This window comes from Tenrec ecaudatus, chromosome 17, assembly GCF_050624435.1.
Source record: "Tenrec ecaudatus isolate mTenEca1 chromosome 17, mTenEca1.hap1, whole genome shotgun sequence".
Taxonomy (NCBI): Eukaryota; Metazoa; Chordata; class Mammalia; order Afrosoricida; family Tenrecidae; genus Tenrec; species Tenrec ecaudatus.
The window spans coordinates 35,833,128-35,853,202 of NC_134546.1; the positions used below are offsets into that span (position 1 = coordinate 35,833,128).

General features: G+C 42.3%; 2 protein-coding genes across 4 annotated transcripts in view; one reads left to right on the top strand and one right to left on the bottom strand.

The window, feature by feature from the left end:
* Positions 1 to 20,075, top strand: part of PLEKHH2 (pleckstrin homology, MyTH4 and FERM domain containing H2) — a 130,859-nt gene that overhangs the window by 25,135 nt on the left and 85,649 nt on the right. For 2 of the 3 annotated variants that reach the window (XM_075535892.1, XM_075535893.1), the window contains exons 3-4: positions 5,158 to 5,220; positions 18,722 to 18,871. In XM_075535892.1, coding sequence (XP_075392007.1) covers positions 5,158 to 5,220; positions 18,722 to 18,871 — 213 coding nt within the window. The remainder of the gene's footprint in view (positions 1 to 5,157; positions 5,221 to 18,721; positions 18,872 to 20,075) is intronic. The other variant, XM_075535894.1, reaches the window with a different exon arrangement.
* Positions 840 to 1,784, bottom strand: C1GALT1C1L (C1GALT1 specific chaperone 1 like). Its single transcript, XM_075535838.1, has one exon. It carries the CDS (start codon positions 1,782 to 1,784, stop codon positions 840 to 842), a length of 945 nt encoding a protein of 314 aa, XP_075391953.1.

Here is a 20,075-nt window from a genome sequence, read left to right on the forward strand (position 1 = left end):
CGCCCAGCAGGATGTACAGATCCACAACCTGCTCATGGAACTTTCTGTTTCTCCTGGCAACCCAACAGTATTCAAAATTCAGCATAGGGATCCACAGCGCCCCAAACTCCCCTGAACATACAATGTACCGTAGTTAGACTGTAGAGGAGACATCTGTCAGCACATTGCCAGTAATGGAAACACGGTGTTGGCATGTATGTACTGTGGGCCTTTTTAGCTTAAGCAGTAATTTGGACAGAAGAGAAGATGTTTATCCAATTGCTTCTTCATGTCTTAGTCCTAAAATAACTCTAATAAAATGCTTTAAGGATGCTCATTAACCATATTGATATTTTCAACAAAACGAAGGATCAGATGAGGTTCAGAGAATGCATTGGGAACAACATATCAAAAATTTGAACCCCTTCCAGAATCTAGATTCCTGCCATAGACTGTCTTTTCAAATGAAAAGTCATAGACGGGCAGTTGAATTGCAATTAGTGGTGAAAGCCGGATATTCTACATCTTAGTTTTCCAAGAAAAATGTGTGAAGTCACAAAAGTTGTTTAAAATTTTCTGGTAACCAAATTAGCAAATTGGCACAGAAAAAGATCAATAGGTAATTTTACTACTGTAAATCACAAACATAGTTATTCTAATATGCAGTCTATATAAAAAGAATGAGGTACTTTACATTTACATTGCAAATAATGAATTTAATGAAGTGTGTGTTTTCCATTTATCGTTCATCTCCATGTGAACTAGCCATGTTTCTAGAGCTCAAGAGTCGCACGTGGCGTGTGGCAATGAGTTTGGACAGCCCGTTCTGGCATGACCCCCCTTCCCCCCCCTCCCAGCTCTCAGTCATTATCGGAACCACTTGGGGGTAAGAAAACCAGCGTATCATTGAAGTGATGGCCAAATGCCCTAAGCCGGTACACTCCATACATCATGACTTCCATTTTCCGAGGGGTCAGTCCGTTAAAAGTGATAGCCATATCTGAGCAGCAGCCTTCTACGACATGCTGAGGATTATTCGATATTGCCTCTTGAATAAGGCGCTCGATTGGCTTTGTATTGAATACATCTCTTCCTTCGGAATCCTCTGCGTTTTCTGCAAGAACTCCTGCATGCTTCAAGCAAACAGCCAGCTGCATATCTTCTGATAATTTCCAAATCATACTTCGATCTCTACAGTTTTCAGAGCCGAGCACGCTATGAAGCCTTTTCATCGACTCTGTACTTAAGACAATGCCCCCTTCCAAAGCTACGTATTCCAGGTCTCCGTATTTTACAGTGTGGCCCAGGTAGAAAGGCTGTGTTGCGTTTTTCCGCAACAAAAAGTACTTCAAGTTTTCGATGACCGCAAACGTAGTGGGGCGTGCAAGAAAGAACCAATTGTAGATGCTGCCATACTTTTCAAAGACGTACTTGTATGTCTCCCTCACCTGTAGCCAGGTATCATTTGCTTTCCTGTTGGACAAAGGACTGCTATCCGTATCGTAGAAGTCCGCCTTGTCACAGTGTTTGGTCCACGTGTCCGTCAGCACAGCCCGGTAACTCCTGTATTGGGGTTCGCTGAGTATGCCACAGTAAACCCGGGCACTTTCCCGGCGCGCCACGCCTTCCGCCGCCGACAGTTTAAAGGAATCTTCTCTGTTGGGCGCGCGAAGGTGATGGTGTTCGTGATCTTGGATTTTACCTTGGCGTCGAGCGCTCATCTGGCCAAACGCAATGATCAAAGCGTAGGAAATGCTCCCAAGGAGCAGCCCTGTAGAAAACGTCAGCTTGCGATCGGAGACCATGATCCCCCACCCGGACAACAGCGCAGGAGGCAGGAGCACAGGCCCTTCTGGTCATGCGCTCGCTCGAGCTGCGGGTGGCGCGGGAGGCGGTGGCTGTTAGACGTGGACTTGAAAGTCGGGGGCGTTTCCAAGACTGCCTACCAAAGACATGGCACAAGTGCGTAATTCGAGTCAAAGAGGTCTCTCAAGGCCACACTGTAACCGATTTCACAGAGCGCATGGGAAAACGAGCTCCTGGCGCAAACCGCCAGGCACGCCCTTACCTTCGAAGAGTGGCACCTGGAACTCACCCAGAGGTGCTGGGGCTCGGGTCCCAGGGTCCCAGCTTGGAGACACCTGTGGAATGAAGTTCTCCTCTGAAACACATGGGGTCTCCGGGAGTCGCCATCCAAGCGAAGTTTGGTGTTTGTTTCTGAATTACAACACTGAGCGGGGGCGCGGGGAGAGGGGACATGGGACGGAATTGCGTTTTGTCTTTTAAATTTTATTGGCACTTCATCCGCACATCACACAATCCAGCAGTTCAACCATATCGGGAAGAGCTGTACCACAAGCTCTTCCACAGTCAGTGGTAGAACATCTCCCTGTCCCCTGTACGTGTTGTTATTTATGTAATTTTGGGGTGGGTGGGAAATAGACACCAAAAACGTTCTCCAGTTCAGCAGCTTGCATGTGTACAATTCAGTGCCATTGGTTCTTCGTGTTGTACAACCATTATTGATGTCCCTCTCCAAATTGTTATACCACCATTAAAATGAACTCAGTGTTTAATAAAAGCACTTCATGTACACACTGAAAATTCAAATAGTTTCAAAATTATATACGAAATGAAAAGTACGTGTTTTTCTTCCTAGAAGTAACTGCGCACGTCTCTCTGCCTCAAGTCTGCTTTCAGACACAGGTGTCGAGAGATGAGGTACTGGGGGATGTTTGGCTGGTTGGTTTGGTTCATTCTATGTCTACTGATAACAAAAGTCCAACTGTTCTATTTGTTTTTAAAAGATCATTTGATTGGGGGCTCTTATAACAGTCCATATATTTGCTAAACATTTACATTCTGTTTGAGCCCTTGGTATCAGCTCCTCTTTTAACCCTGCCTCCCCCATCCCACGCTTGTAACCCTTTGATAAATCATAAATTATTATTATTTTTATATCTTACACCAACCACTGTCTCTTTTCCCTTGTAGTTTCTTCCACCCTCCTCTCCCACCTTCCTTCTACCCTCCTGATATCGCTACTCCCATTTTTAGTTCTGACGGGTTTATCTGACCCGGATTCCATGTGTGCTGAGCTCTTATCTGTACTGTGTACAAGCTCCGGCCTCTCCCACAGTGAAAGGCAGGACTGGGGTCATGATAGAGGGGGGTGAGGAAACCTCAAGGAACCAGAGGAATATTGTGTGTTTCATTGGTGCTGTACTTCACTGTGACAACCATTCTTATATATTCTTGCATATCACTTGCAACATTTTCTCTACATATATGTATATATGTTTGTATAATACTGCTATATATTCTGTTCCGTGGTATATGTATATGAGTATATTATACACATATACCAAATCATAGTTCTCCTTCCTTAGGCAATCATGATAAGAGCAAGCTGTATGTGTAGGTACATATATTATATGTAAATACTATATATATATGAGATAAAATGAACTCAATGCCCCCCTAAGCAAAAACTATTCTTTCTTCACCTATGGTAACCATAGGTCATTTGTTTCTTTTTCTTTTTTTTTTTTTGTTAGTACTGAATTGAGTTTTGCATTACTGTATACATTCAATCAGGAGCCCTGATGGTGGAGTGGATTACCATGGGGTTACAAACCACAAGTTCAGCAATTCGAATACAACAGCCACTCCATGGGAGAAAGATGAGACTGCTCACAGCTTAAGGACTGACAGCCTCAGAAACCCTAGGGAGCAGGCCTACTCTGTCCCGCGGTGTTGCTGTGATTCAGAATCTTGATGGTAGTGGATTATATATTCAACACCTGGCACATATTGTTAATTTTACATATAATCAAGTAATAGTTTACTTTGTCTCTGGACATTTTATTTTTTTATATAAGAAGAAAATATTCTTAATTTTCAATTCTCTCTGTTCTTTGATGTTTGTATGTATATATGGAGAAACAAAGGAGTTTCTACTCCTGTAAAGAGATACCTCTCAGAAACTCACAGGGTCGCATGAGTCAACATTGACTCAATGGCAGTAAGCTTGAGTCTCTGTGTGTGTGTGTGTGTGTGTGTGTGTGTGTGTGTGTGTTGGTTGAATCAGTCAGGTTGCTTCAGTCCGTAAGGATGTGAAAACCACACATAATCTGTATTAGCACTTAAATTCTGAGCACCCCAGTTTGCAAAATACTCTGGATGTCAGAGCCAGCCCCAAATCCATTCTCAGATTCCCTACATAGAGTAAGCTTCCATTGAATTCTTTTGATGATTAACCAAGGACTTAGATAGTCATGCCCTTATGCAGAGTGCTTTGGGAAGTAGATTATTTATAGCCCTCTCAAGCCAGCCCAGGGAGGAGCAGTCTCTCTTTTAAGGGGATGCTCTTGATAGAAGTCACTGTACTGGAGACCGTACAAGGGGTCCCTTATTCATGAGTCGTGCTATGAGTCAGTCTCTCCCTACTGCCCTGGTCAAAATGCTCTGGGCCAATCTTGTAAACCCTCTATCATGGTAATAATGGTCTTATTCCTGCTTCTTTAGTCTCACGTGTAATTGTGATGCATTGACATTGATCTGCCACCAGTCATGCTTTTGTGACATTTTCCTTTGCCTTCCCATACACTATTTATCTAGCTTCCCAATTGTGAATCCTTGGATGCTGATTTAATTTCATGCCATTGACCTCCCACATTCAGATGATGTGTCTATGTCTTTGTGTCTTTTAAGACTTAATAATTGTTCTCCTTAAATTATAATTGAGATAAAACAAGTTTTGTCTTAAATAATCCACCTCTAGAATTCCTACCACTTCCCTGCGACCATTGTGACTTTTTAGTAACACATCAAATAGGACATTTGAGGTCTTATTTTTCTTTTGGATTTAATTTGTTACTTTTAATGTGTATTTGGCAAGTAACTTCTTATTTTCAGTTAAATGTGGAAGATTCTAGTGATGAATACTGTCATGACATATGTTACATTGCATTTCAGGTACTAAACTTTTGACGTTTTGTTTGATCAACTTAAAAAATTTTATAAAAACTCAAAGCATTTGATGCTTATTGTGTGTAATTCATATCCTAAAGGTATCTTAAGCATTTTAAAATAAGCTTATGCCATTGTAAGATTTTAAAGCCTCTTTCCAAATGGGAGAATTTGAATGTTTGTGTTATTACCTCACTCAACTTACAGATGCAGCAGCTTGAAAGACAAGTTATTGATGCTGAACGCCAAGCAGAAAAGGCTTTTCAACAGGTAGCGTATAATTTTAGTTGCAAACATTTTCTGACTCTGTCAACATACAGATGATTTTACCCCAAACAGGAGGATGGTTCTCAGCTCTTCTTGTTTCCATTGTTCCTAAGCTTGACCCACCGAGAAAAGGGAGCCTCCACTGTGTCCACTGACACAGCTGCAAGAGGGAAAAAGACTTTCATCAGGAAGCTTCAGCTCCGGAGAAAACCAAATGTGATCCTGATGATCATCCTAACCTATCTCTATAGAAGCCCTAACCATACCTACATATTGATATGTATTTGGGAATGCACATAACATTTTATACCTACTATAGGTACCGTTGTCAAGGAGGAAAAGCAAGCTTAACATTAAAAAAAGACATGAAATATTCCTCGACTTTTCAATATGTTTGTTAGAATTATGGAATTTGAAGTGATTGTATTTCCTTCTAGGTTTTTGTAGTTCCTAGTTTTTCTTTTAAAAATGTTTTCATCAGTTAACTTTTGGGGGGCTTTGCCAAAAATAAGATGAGTGTTTTGGATAGGTCACCCACCCCTAAAGTTTGTCTAATGATCCCAAGTTCACAGCTTCACATTTTCTAAAAAGATCGATGTCAGATTCAACTGAGTCTAGAATACCCATAGGCTTAGATATACAATTATTTCTTTCACGAAGTGTATATTAAAATTCTTATATATCTTCTAAGTTTGTCATGTTTTTACCCTTCAATTTGAACACTACCGAATCTTATTTTCATTTCAAAAATGAAATTTTGCACAGTAGATTATTTCAGTGGTCTAACAAAATGTCTAAATAAGCCAACTCTAACTACATCCCTGATTCTCATCAATTTAAAAAAATTAAGTTTTTATGGAAAAACCATGATGCAAGTATAGAAAATTTCGATCATAAACAAGAGTAGCCAAGTAGTTTAATGAATAATGAATCCTCATCACTAACGCGAATAAAAAGTCAGCTCATGGTTACTGACACTCTTTCTGACACTGACTTTACTTCTCCACCTACCTCCACACTCCGGAGCCCTGGTGGGGCAGTGGCCAAGCACTCCAGTACTAGCGAAAAGGTCAGCAGTGTGAACCCACCCACTTCCGTGAAGACCGCCACCTTGGAAGCCCTGTGGGCAGTTCTACCCTGTCTTTAGGGTGGCTTAGGAGTTGGAATCGAGTGTGTTACCGTGATTTTTGGTTTTGTTTTTATCCTTACTCTTGGTCATTTTGAAGCAAATCTCAGTCATCATGTCATGTCGTTCATGAATAGTTCCATAATTAATGTAAAAGTATAGACTTTAAACAATCATAATAGTACCATCATGACACCAAAATATTCCCAACATTCTGCTATTAATCCAGATGGAATCAGTATTCTTGTATCTCCACATCCCTTGTAATTACTTTAAAAGGAAACATTTATTGACAGAGAGTTCAAGTTCTATGCAATCAATGGGTTGATGTGTTAGTCTGGGGAGACTAGAGAAACAAATTCATAGACACTTTTATGTGTATAAGAGAGAGCTTTATATATAAATAGTAATTGTACATTAAGAAATCATCCCAGCTCAGTCCAGATCAAGTCCATAAGTCGGATATTAGCTCATATGTATGATACTAATTTATAAAGTCATCTTTAGACCAACAAAACACATGCAATGACCCCAATCACAGTGGGTTGGACGTTTTATGGATCCAGTGGCCTTGTACGAATCGCACCGCTGATAGGCAGGGGTTTCTACGTGGCTTCTTCAGCTCAGGGCACTAATGTAGTTCCAAGTGTCTTTTCAGCTGCAATGTCTCCCAGGGAGTGAGCTATTTATCTCCTTAGTGTCTCCAGTGAGGTCATCACACTGCCACTTGATTTACCCCTCCACTCCTAATCCTCTCAAATTGACAACAGATTATGTAACTACCGCAATTGAGTATATATATATATATATATATATTATATTTGTGCAATCATCACCGTAATCAATTTTAGAACATTTTCTTCATTTTTGTTATTAGCTTGTTATTAGCTCGCTATTCTCCCCCAACCTCCTCTAAGACATTATTATCCTAGATACTGTCTTCTATAGATTTCCCTATCTGAATTTCATATAAAGAAAATGATATAAAACAAACCAACAAAATCCACAACAATAACAAAATAAATGCAACCAAACCTCAACACAAAAGCAGAATGTAATAAAAATAGAACAAGTTAAAAATGGGTCAAAAGGAAAACAAATGATGAAATGTTAATACTTTACCTAACTGTGTAAGGTTTCTACTCTCACTAAGGGTTCCAGTCTCAGACAGCCACGGGGGCACTTGCTCCCTGTCCCCTGGGTCAGCTTGAGTCAGAACCGACTTGACGGCAATGACTTTGCTTTGGTTTTAGATCTGCATTAGTTCGCTTTCTAATGCACTTTGTCCAAGTGCAAGACTATTCACATCCCTGGTCAATCAAAATTGTGTTTTGTTTGATTTTCCAGCTGAGGTGAAATTCATATAACATAAATGCAGCCATTTCGCAGTGAACCAATCCATAGCATTGAGGTCATTTCCAGTGTGGTGCAGCCACCATGCGTCTAGTTCCCCAACATTTTCATCATAGCAGAACGGAACCCCATGCAATGGAGCAGTGACTCTTCATTTCCCTCTCCCCAGCCCATGAAACCAATCTGCTTCCTGTGTCTCTGCTACTTACTCATCCTGGATAGTTGATAAAAGTGGAATAATACCATATGTGACTTATTGTGTCTGGTTTCTTTCACTTAGCTTCATATTTTTGAGATTCATCCATGATATAGCATGTGCTAGGACTTCATTCTTTTTATATAGCCGAATACTAATCCATTGCATGTATACACCACAAATTGCCTATCTACTTACCCAGGTACTTTTGTGTTGTTTTCACCTCAGGGTGATTGTGACTAGACTTGCAGTAACCTGGGAGTCCATGGTCATGTATTTGTTTGAGAACCGATTTTTTAATTCTTAGGGATGTACTGCTTTTTCTAGTAGGTTTTGTTCAAACAAGAATGTCAACACGATTGGCACATTGTATTGGGGATGTGAACTCTTTTAATCTACAGGGTCTCTTTCTTTTTTCTTTATTTCTCCTGTAGTTTAAATGTTGAGGAAATGGGGTGGTTGTACCTCTTTAAAGTTCTACATTCTTGCTGTTTTGTCTGCCTATATAAGATAGACATGAGAAGTAAGCCCGAGGAGAAAGCAACTGAACCGACATTTCAAGGGGAACTTGGGGGGAGGAGGACGCAGGAGGAAGGGAGCGGTGAGCAAACAATACCATGAGCAGAGGAAAAACTAGGGAATTAAAATCAACAGCAATGGGGCCATAAGGACCCTGGTGGTGCTGGAGCAACAGCAATCTAGCCGAGAGGAACTACTGCGAGGCAAATGAAGGGTGAGCATGATGGTGGGCCAGGAGGAAGGTAAAAGGAAACAGAGGAAAGATCTAGGAAGCAAAACCATTGATAGAGGCAGAAACATACTTGTGTACATATGTAAATATAGTAATTCATAAAAATAGGAGTGTTGGCTTATGTACATATATTCATGTGGCAGTACATTGAGGAAGTAGATGGACTACTCAAGCCCTCCCTTAACGCAAGAACACTTTGTTCTATTAACCTGTCATTCTGTGATGCTCACCCTACCGACAAGATTGCTGAAGACAAAATGTGCATAAGCAAATGTGGTGAAGAAAGTTGATGGTGCCCAACTATCAAAAGATATAGCATCTGGGATCTTAAAGGCTTGAAGTTAAACAAGCAGCCATCTAGCAGAGAAGCAACAAGCCCACATGGCAGAAGCGCACCAGCCTATGTGATCATGAGGTGTTGACGGGATCAGGTAATAGGCATTAGAAGACTCAAAACAATCATATTGTTGAGATCGAGGGATATTACAGTGGAGACCCAAACCCGTCTGTAAACAATTGGATAGCCCCACACAGAAGGGTCACAAGGAAGGGACGAGTCAACCAGGATGCAGGATAGCACCGACGAAACACACAATATTCCTCTGGTTCTTTGAGGCTTCCTCCCCTCAATATCATAACCCCAGCTCTACCTTACAAATCCGGCTAGACTGGAGCAAGTACACTTCTCAACACAGCAAATCCAGGACAGATAACCCCATCAGGAACAATAATGGGAGTAGCGAGTGATAACATGAGGGTAGGGGGAAGGTAGATGAAGAAAGGGGAGAAAACGGGGAACTATCTCAATGATGGACATATAACACCCCCCAAAGGGGGAGAACAACAGAAATATGAGTGAAGGGAAGCATCAGTTGGTGTAAGATATGAAAATAATAATAATTTATCAAGGGTTCATGAGGACGGGAGGGTGGAGGAAGGAGGGAAAAAGAGGAGCTGGTACCAAGGGCTCAAAAAGAAAGAAAATGTTTAGAAAGTAATGATGGCAGCATATGTACAAATATACTTGATACAATTGATGTATGGATTGTTATAAGACCTGTAAGATCCCCCAATAAAATGATTAAAAATAAAAAATAAAGTTCCACATTCTAGATTTTGCTCATTGCACTGATACTTACTGAACATATTCTTCTAGCCTTGGATATCCTATCAATAGAGTTACAACTAACAACTAGTGTGAGTAGTGTTTTCAGTCTCCCCAACACCCTTCCTCTGCCCCCCAAGATTAATTCTGAGGTAACATTGTGTTTCCACTTTGGTGAAGTTTATGCTGGGGGAAAAAATCTGAATTCTCCTCATTGGCTTAACACGTATTTTTATGTAAGACACCTGTGTACACAAAACATACCCTTGTCCCCAGCTTGATCAGCATCCCTCTTTGGGTCTGTAGCAGTTGTTCCTGCGTAAAGAAGCAAGGGGAGGGAGCCGCCCACGCAGCTACCAAGATGAATTATGACGCGTGTGGAAAAGGCTCGCTCCACCCTTCTGTGTCGAGGTTTCCCAGAATATTGTGGACAAGAATTTCAAAATTATTACTAAGCTAGCTCTCTCTCTCTTTTTTCCTAAGCTATTTCTTCTCAAGGGTTCTTGCTGCTGTGGTTGCTATTGAGTTGGCATCCCTGACTCGTGTTACCCAGGAGAAGGCTCCTTAGGGTAACGCCGTGTCCTGAATACATAGAAACCAAGTGCAGAGTTTGAGCTAAGAAGCATTTTTTCCCCTTTGCCTTTTTTATTTCATAAGGATAGGGGCCATGTGGGTGGGACTGAAGAAATGAGAGGGACATGGGGTCACATGTTGGCAAGGCAAAGTTTGTGCAAAGACAAATAAAGATAAAATTAAGATGAATCAATGCGCCTCTGCCTTGGGAACTGTGGAAACCTAAAACTGGGTTTAAGTTGAAAGTCTGCCACTTATTTGACTGGAAATATTTCTCTGGTCTCAAGTTTTTCTCTTTTGAAACAGAGCAAATATTTGCGGGGCTCACAGCTTCTGTGCTGCGTGGGGGCTCCTAACCAGGGAGTCCGGCACGGCTCCGGAGCCAGAGCGCCGGCGTTCACAGGCAGCCTCCAGCTTTTATCACCTATTTGACTTAACCTTTCTGGGCCTCGGGGTCCTATCGGTAAAATGGGGCCCAGTCTAATTCCTGTCATGTAGCCGAGGCGTCTGTGTTTAGAGTAGTGCCTAGCATGCATGTTAGCTATCCTGAAGTTAGGAACAAATTTCAGTACAGACAACTCCTGGGTTGTGTATGTTCGACGCACGGACGACTCATACATTGGCCTTCACACCGAGATGAGTGAACTGACCCTGAGATTCCACCTCACAGTCCCCTTCACTTGCTACGTGAGAAGCTTTCCATCACTGAAAAGGCTTGGAGCCTCGACTTGCACTGACCCACCGACACTGCCATCGGGCCAGCTCTGACGCACAGGGACGCTCTGTAGGGTCTCTGAGGCGAGAAGTCTTCATGGGAACAGACAGCCCGTAGCACTAGAGTAAGGTTGGTTAGGAACTGCATGTACGTGGGCCGACTTACCTACGGTTTCTTAAAAGACAGCAAGGGATTTCCTTCACAGCCCCTGGATGACCTGTACACCGCCTGGCATGCCGTCAGCCCTCAATAAGTGGTTGTGGTGGTTGAAATATTGGTACTAGCGGCCAGGATTTATGTGGTGCTTGGCGTTTTATACTTTTTTGGCTGATTGTGCCAAACGGTGATATCCCACTTATATCTACCAAAAGGCAGTCATTAACAGTGAAATCACCCCAAGGCCCCCTTATCCTTTAGGAAAGACACTTATGTTTGTGTCACTTTGTCATTCTTTGCCAAGTGTCTTGGGGTTTTCACTATTGGTCCCAGGATACGTATGAGGATAGCCCTGTGTGTGCACACACCTTGCAGCAGACGCCTGCCGGTGGTCTCCCACACTGGCGCTGAGGTGTCGTCGGTCCCCTCCTGATGGTTCCCCTCTGAGGGAAATCACTCCTCGCCTCCGTGCCGCCGGCCGGGCGTGTCTGCAGGGCTCTGTGTGTGTGCGTCCCCTGCCTTGCTTTGCCTTTCCTGCCTTTCTGTCCCTTAATGCCCCCAAATGCCTAAAATGCTTACTTCATATATGTAACGCTTTTTTCTGCCTTTGAAAATGCAATTAAGAATTTTTCATTATGATTTTTCTCTTTGAGTCACTGGATTTTCAGAGAGACAGGATCCCTATTCCCAATTTAAACAGAGCAAACCATGGCCATTTGTAGATACCAGGGCCCAAACATTACAAACCTCAGAATTTCTATATCATTTACCTATAGCTATATCTCTGTCAACAAAATCTAAATTTACTCAGTACCTATTTTATAGGTTAAAAACAAACCAAAAAAAGTTTTCCCTTTAATGCCTCATGAATCTATGAACAAGGAACATAAAGGAAGAGCAAGTTAATTCTCATGTACTCATTATTTCACGGTTTTGAGTTTGCAAGATTAAATGCTCTTAACTAAGAGCAACGCCAAGTTTTGCTGTCTTTAAAGGCTTCCGCAGAACTGTGGCCTGTCGTATGGGCCCTGGAGACCCAATGGTTAAAGCGCTCAGTTGCTGACCCAAAGGCAGGAGGCTTGAACCCGTGAGCTGCTCCGTAGGAGACATGTGGCAGTTGGCTTCTATAAAGATGGAGAGTCGTGGGAACCTACAACTCTTGCAATCAGCGTGACAGCAGTGGGATTGGTTTTGGTGGCCTAGCTGCCGTTTGTTGCTTAAATTTAGCTTGACCTTTTCACTGAACCGCATCCCAAGACAGTGTTTTCCAAAGTTGGCAACACCTCTCCCCTTGGGGGGCACTGGAGCAGGCCGGGGTGCTACAGAAGCAGTTGCCTCTACTTTCCTGGATTAGGAGCTATTAAAGCACAAAAGTTTTTAACTGCCAGAGCGGTGCTGAATAATTGTTTTTCTGAAAAGGGTGTGGTATGCTAAATTATTGTATTCATATCATGTTAACAAAAAAGAAATATTTCACCACAAAAAGCAGTAGTCAGCTGAACCCAGCTCAATTCTACCTTTCAGTTTTGTACATTTTTCTTCTGTTTTTTCATGAGTGGCCCCACCACCATTACATCAGTTGTCTAGAAAAAAAAAGGCACACGTTGTGTCAGATAAGATTTGAAGTCTTTAGGATTAATCTTGTAGTGCTTTTAAAAAAATTGTTGCTTGCACTCTGCAATTCAACTGAAAAACCAAACCCACTGCCACTGGGTGATTCACACTCACAGCAAGCCTGTGGGGCAGATTAGAACTGCCCCATGGGGGTTCCACGCCCTTCAGTCTTTACAGGAGTAGACACCTCGTCTTTCGCCCCCACAGCAACCGATCTTGCAGGTAGCAGTTCAGTGTGTAACCCACTGGTGCACCAGACCTCCAGTTCTGGTATACTGCTGTGGAAGGACACAGATTAACATTCGCAAAGGAAATAGGCACATGGGGAAGTGTCCAGGAAAGACCAGGCACAAGCATCTCATGTCTTTTTTCAGTGGAGTAGTCCTTAATTCTCCTACCAATGGTATATGTTATATCTCTTTCATGTGTGTGTGTGTGTTGTTTTTATTGGAGGTCAGGCACATAGGCATCCAGCCCCTCCAGAAGTCAAACATACATTTCCCAGGTAAACTAAATGGGTGTTTGCCATAAGTCCCACTGTTAATGTAAACTATCTGACATTTATCTGGCAGAATATTCCAGAGGCTCCGAGATTTATCTCCTGAGAGCTGGTTAAGGGCTAGTCTGTTTTTTTGGGATGGACAGTGTTCGAGCACCCCAAGCCTCCTCCTTTACTACATAAGGAGCTTCCAGAACTCCAAAATCCACTGCCATCTGGTTGCTTCCAATGCATAGCAATGCTCGAGAGGGTTTCGGAGGCTGTAAGTCTTACAGTCAGTCAGTCAGTCACTAGCCTCATCTTTGTCCACACAGTGGCTGGCAGGTTTGGATCACCAGCCTGTGGTTAGTTCACTATTTACTCAACAGCATCCCCCGCCTCCCCAAGGACTCAGCATCAGCACAGTTCTGGGGAAATGGGGAGGGTGTGTTCAGTGGGTGGGTGCAGCCGGAGGCGCTCCTGGACGTAAAGGAGAAAAACGAGCTTGAAAGAGCAGAGCATCCCACTTTGCAGGGTGTTTGTGCATAGTTAACAACCAATTTGAATTCATAGGCGTATGTTACTGGCCAAGCTCTGAGAAGTTCAAGTTGTTATAAGTGTCTAGTTAAGGCAATGGAAAAAAAAAAGAGCTGGGCTATTTTCCACAGACTTGTGGTAATGTATTTTTAAAAGCTGTTTAATTTTTCTTTAGGCCTCATAGCTTTTCTGTAGCTCTTTTGTTCATGCTCATTACTGAGGAAAGCTGGTGAATCCCATGCGTTGGGTTCTAACGGGATTGGTTGGTAAGTTGTCTGTAACCGTTTTGTGATCTCTTGCCCTAAGCGATCGTGCTATTTTTCCAATACTGTATTTTTCTTGCCCAGACATAATTCAGAAATGGCACTTGGCAAGGAGACGTCCCAGGAGCTCTGACTGGGGCATTCATTCATGAGATGTGAACACCTTTCCAATTTTAATGTTTTTCAGAGACGAGCACCCTCCCCTTGCCCCAGCTTAGTTTTCTGTGAATGTAAGGCTTTTCCTAAGGACAGTTTTTCATGGCAGAATCTTGTTGTTATTGCGGTTGTTGTTAGGTGCCCAGTCCTGCCCATCCTCACAACTCCCCTTCTGTTTGAGCCCCTTGTTGCAGCCACTGTGCGTCAAACACCTTTCTCTTGCTCACTGTGGCAGAATAAGGCTGGCTTCTAGCTTAGTCAGACTAAAGGCAAAGGTCAGGGGATACTGCTATTCTTACTCCGTTACTTGTTTTGTTTTTGTAGGTTTTCCTACTTGTTTTGTTTTTGTTGGTTTTCCTTCTCCAAGCCGACCCCTGGAGGGAAACTACCATGTGGACTTGCTTTCTTGGGCTGCCGCCCACAGCTGCTGAATGGCCTGTGGGCATCTGGGGATCCCATTTAAAGACTGACCCTCTGAATTCCCCTTCGGCCTCTTGAGCTGGGAAGTCCACTCTGATCTCTTACTCCACGTCTGGATAGTAAATTATCATTTAAAGAGTAAAATGAATCTTCTCCCGTTTTTTGCTCAGTGCTTAATTTGATCATTTCCCAGCAGTGTGCTGTGCGTTGGGGCGTGAGAGTGTGGTGTTGCTGGCTTCTTTGTTCTGCTGAATTAGCCAGGCTGAGTTCCTTTTGTTTACGGAGGTTCTTTTCCTTTCACAGTTGTTCATGTTGTTTTTTCTTCTTTTTTAGTATGTTTGTTAATTTATTTTTGTGGTTACCTTGACATTTACCCCTATCTTTCTAAGGTTACAGCGTTCTTTCCTTTCTAGACTTCTTTATAGGAAAGTTTTGACTTCTCTATATGAAAGTTCTATATGACACCATTTATCCCCACGTTTGGTTTGACATTGTCTTTACTTACAGATTGTTGTTCCCCGTTTTCAGTTTTTCAGCTGAATTTTTGAGAATTCTCTAAGTGGGGATGTGTACATGCTATCCTCTTACCTACTCACAATTTCTTATCTGATATTGTTTGTTCTCACTGATTTCTTATACAGTTGGTCTGGTTTTTACAAATTCCCTTAACTTCACTCTATCTGGAAATGTATTTCCATTGTATTTGAGAGACTGTTTTACTGGATATATAATTTTAAAAATCATTTTATTGGGAGCTCTTACAGATATCATAACATTCCACGGTTCAATCACATCAAACAATATTATAAAATTGCTGCCACAATCAGTTTCGAAACATTTTCTTTTTTCTTGCACGCCTGGTGGATATATAATTCTTGACCGGCTTTTTGTTGTTTGCTCTTGCTTTCAAATGTTGTGCATATCATCCCACTGCCTTTTTGCCTGATTCTTTCTGCTAAATGATCATAGTTTAGTCTTTGTTGATTTTCTCTTGTAGGTGATTTTTCCTCTTTTCTGAGAATCTCTCAGGTTCGCAGGATTCTTTGTCTTTGGTTCTGACAAGCTTGATTATAATGCCTTGTTGAGTTTCTTTTGAGTCTAACTATCTGGAGTTTGTTGAGCTAATTGAATATTTTCTTCTCTTTTATCATATTAGGGATGTTCCCCGCCAGGAAATCTCTGATAACTCTCTTTGTGTAGGTTTTTGTTTGTTTGTTTTTCCCTGTTTTGAAATTCTATTTATGTGTGAGATTTTCATTTTTTAGCACTCCACATAATTCTTAGGTTTTCTTCATTCTTTTTTCTAATTTTTCCAGAAACAGATTAATGTCATGGAATTAGTTGGCTATTTCGCCTATTCTGTCTTCCATTGATTCAGTTTTCTCCTTTGCCCTTCTATTGAGTTATAATTTTCTGAGATTTTTATTGTTATTCTTTTGGATTTCTGGTTGCTGTTTTTATATGATTTCAAATGGTCTATTTTGTCATTTCGATCTTGTGTTGTTTTCCTGAATTCTACTATTGCCTTGTCTGTGCTTTCCCCGACCTCTTGCTGAGTTTCTTGGAAAACCCTAGAATTTCTTGAAAGGTAGTTCCACTACACTTTTTCCTCCAGAAGGTTTTCTAGTTCTTGATTTTGATCAGTTTCTGGACCCATCTTATCTTGCTTCTTTATGTGGTTTGGTGTTGTCTGTTGGTTTTGAGGCATTAAGGTGTTAGTATATTTGTATACTAATTTTTGTGTGTTTGTTTGCTGTGTCCTGTTGTTTGTTTTTTTCGCTCGAATTATCTGAGTAGACAGAGCATGAGTGCGACTCTGTTTGCACTGAGGCTGTTAGCCTTGGTCTCTGGGTGGGTGTGGCAGTGGCTGAGTGTGTGAATACAGGTCTCTCTTCACTTGTCTTGCACGGTGGCTGAAGATATACCTGACATTGCTGGTGAGGTGATTTGTCCGTGTGGCAGGTCTGTCTGCCTGGGCATGGGTACTAGTATCTGGGTTGGGTGTTGTGTGTGCACACTGTCACTTGCCAGGTAGTCAGAGCAGGACCAGTCACTCGTAGTGGTATGGAAACTTGCCAGTGGTCCCAGGTGAGTAAGAAGATGAAGGGGTGGTCAGAGTAGGTACCAGTGTCTTTTTCTCAGGGAGTAAAGCAGCAGGGATGCTATGAATGAATCCAGGGAGGGGGCCATTTTAGAGAGTGATGAGGGGAGGTATACCACCAGTCCTCAGGCCTTCCCCAGGCAGGTGGAAGAAACTGGTGGTGCCATTAATCTGTGGACCCCCAGCATTGGTGTTGAGAACTAGAAGCAGACACCTTTGGTTCATAGGCTCCTGCTGTCATGGCCAAGTGGATCCATGGGTGCCATTAGTTCATAGTGCCCAAGTGCAGGTGTCTGGGCCATAGCCGGCACTGCTGTTCTGTGGGTCCCGGGCACCGTTGCCTGGGTAGAGTTTCTTGTTCAAGTGGCTGAGTGCAAGTGCAGGTGCTGCTGGTCTGTGGGCCCTAGTTCATAGTGGGGCCGGCCCTATGGTCCTCTCTGTGCTTTGGCTGCTCTGAGCGGGAATAGCATCCTCAGGGCTTGGTGGACCAGGATGTGTTCCACTCTTTCTCCTTCCCTCTTCATTTGCTCCTGATCAGAAGTGCCCCTCTTTTTGAGCTACAGCCTCAGTGCTGTTCTCTGAAGTACATTCTTCGTGTGGGGGTGGGGATCAGCCCAGCCCCGCAAACCTCTGTTGGTTTCCTGCTTCATTGCCAGTATGTTGCATTCATGTCTTGACGCACTGGGTTGAAGTGAAGTCTGGTCCTCGATTCCTCTCCTGTTGTCCACTGCTTTTGTGGTGTCTCCATCCACTCGCCACTCAGTCCCAATTTCTCCAGTTTTGTCTTTGATGCTCAGGGTTACACAATTACCATTTGTATCTGATTCACTTGCTTTCTTGGGTCTTTGTTGGAAGAAGAAAAGGAAAGAGAAAACAAAAGACCTTATCACTCTTAATGAAAGAAGTATAAAAAATACAAGAGTCAACATACAGATAGGAAATGAGAATTAAAATGTAGGTAGAGGGATGGGTTCAATGAGATCTGTTGATTTAATTATTTAACACAAATTCAGTGAATACCTTGGGATTAAGATATAGGTCACCTGGTGTGTTAGTGCGGGAGGTTTAGAAAAACAAAACCAGTGACACGCTTACATGTATAAAACAGTACTGTATATCAAGAAAGCATACCAGTCCAGTCCAACAGTCCATGCGTCCATCGCTAGGCAGAGCCTCTTCACCCTTGTGTAGCTGCAAGCCAGTGACTCAGAACAGTGAAGCAGGATGTAGGGAGATCACAGGCTGGTGGGTACAGAGGTTTGCAGATCCAAGGTCGGTGGGAAAGCAGCAGGGTGACAGCTCCCATGATGGGGCAGCCCACAAAAGGCCACGTCTGGAGGCAGACACAGACTCCCAGTAAGGAGAAAGGTGAAGCTGAGGAGCTAGGGGAAGGAGAAGTTCCCAGTATCTCTCTTTTAAAAAGACCACACCCCGAGGAGGCATCGTCAGGCTTTTACCTGCTTGACAGGTTACACTTGACCTGTTCCCTTTCACTCAGGTTCAACTTGGCATAACATCTAACTGCCACACCTTGACACTTGGAAAATGGACCGAGCTGGCAGTGTAGTCAGATGCCTCAAAATTGTCCCTCTTACAGCAAACCAAAAACTCAATACCATTCAATTGTTCCGATTCATAGTGACTCTAAAGGATGGAATAGAACTGCCCCTGTGGGTTTCTGAGATTGTAACTCTTTATGGGACTAGACAGCCTCATCTTTTCCCCTCCGACACATAAGTCAATCCGTAGCCATCCTTGTATAGAAAAGGAACACCACTTTGTAACATAGTCTTCAGATTTTATTATTACTAAACAAATATTAAATATACAACTTTCTGTTTACTATTTTCCTTTTATGATGGTCCATTTTAGGGGTCTCTATAATGTTCAAGTCCAATTCTTAAGTTAAATACTTGGGTGAATATGTGCACAATTTTAATATCTCATCCTCGGAATTTAGGTACAAGTTATGGAAGAGAAATTAAAAGCTGCTAATATTCAAACCAGTGAATCAGAGACTCGTTTGTATAAGAAGTGCCAGGATCTGGAGACCCTGCTGCAGGAGAAAGATGACATCATTCAGAACTTGGAGCTGCGACTGGAAGAGCAGGTTAGGAAGGTTTGGTCATCTAGGGATTCTGAATGTGTGTATTTACTTATGTGTAATTACAGACACTAAAACGAGAAGATCTAAATTTTGATGAGAATCTTACTTGGTCACATCCTAGAATTGCATCCTATTCATGGAAGTCTTCAAAAAGTTTGTGCCCAAATTACACTACCTTTCAGTTCCATGTTTCCATGACTTTCTTGTATGAGTCAAAGGGACAAGTAAAATAGTCTTAGCTTTTCTGGTTAATTCTGGAGGCATTCCATGGCATGATCGAACACTTTTTGCTGGTTGACTATCCTCTTTAAATTTAAAGTTCAGATTTTGAATGCAGTTTTTAAATGGAAAACATTTGATTATCAGCAGGAATTTCTGTCCATAATTAAAAAAAATCTTTGCTTTATATTGTTAGAATATTGGGAATGTTTTATAGGACATTTTACTAGCGGGAAGAGGGAAGTGTCAAAAAGTTTATGAAAAAATTCATGTTCCTTTCATTTAAATTTCACAAACTTCTTGAAGCGTCCTCACATTTTCACTGTCTGTTAGACAAGAATCTTGCTTAGAAAACAAGTACTCATTGAAGACAACTTACAGTGCTAAACTCTCCTCACTGGGGTCAAGTATGTGTGTGGTTTATTTTAAAGTTGCCTTGGGATAAAAATGCAATAGGGTTAATACTTAAATGGTCACTTAGCATCATTGGAAAGTCATTGCTGTGAAATTGTTTGGTTAAATTTTGTTTGTTTTAGTTTGTTTGTTTGTCTCCCCCACCTCTCTGGGGGCCAGTAGTTCTTTTCGATCGGTGGGTTTAGCATCTCCGTTCTCACCCATGGGATTTACGTGATAGTCATATTCTCAGTGTGTTGTGGCCCTACCCAGATGCTGCTGTTGTGGTTAGTTGACATTGTTGCACCCCATGAGGACCCCATGTGTGCCGAGAAGACCTGTCCCTGTGGGTTGTGTAAAAAGGCACATACAAAAGGAGGTTCTGATTCTCCCTTCCCCCTGCTTCACCCCTGTTCTGCTGCTTTCAGGCTTAGACCCTTCCCGGCATTGGTTTACTTTATTGATGAATTCCATGGCCTGACTTTAGTACTTGAACTTTGTAGGGAACTGCATATCCCCCTTCCCTGGATTTGAGCCATGTATGACCTTTATGAATTTACTCTCGGTTTCCTGCCATACAAATCCTGCCCAGTGG

Coding starts and splice junctions, on each gene's coding strand:
- C1GALT1C1L (XM_075535838.1), bottom strand. CDS start 1,784: ATGGTCTCCGATCGCAAGCTGACGTTTTCTACAGGGCTGCTCCTTGGG.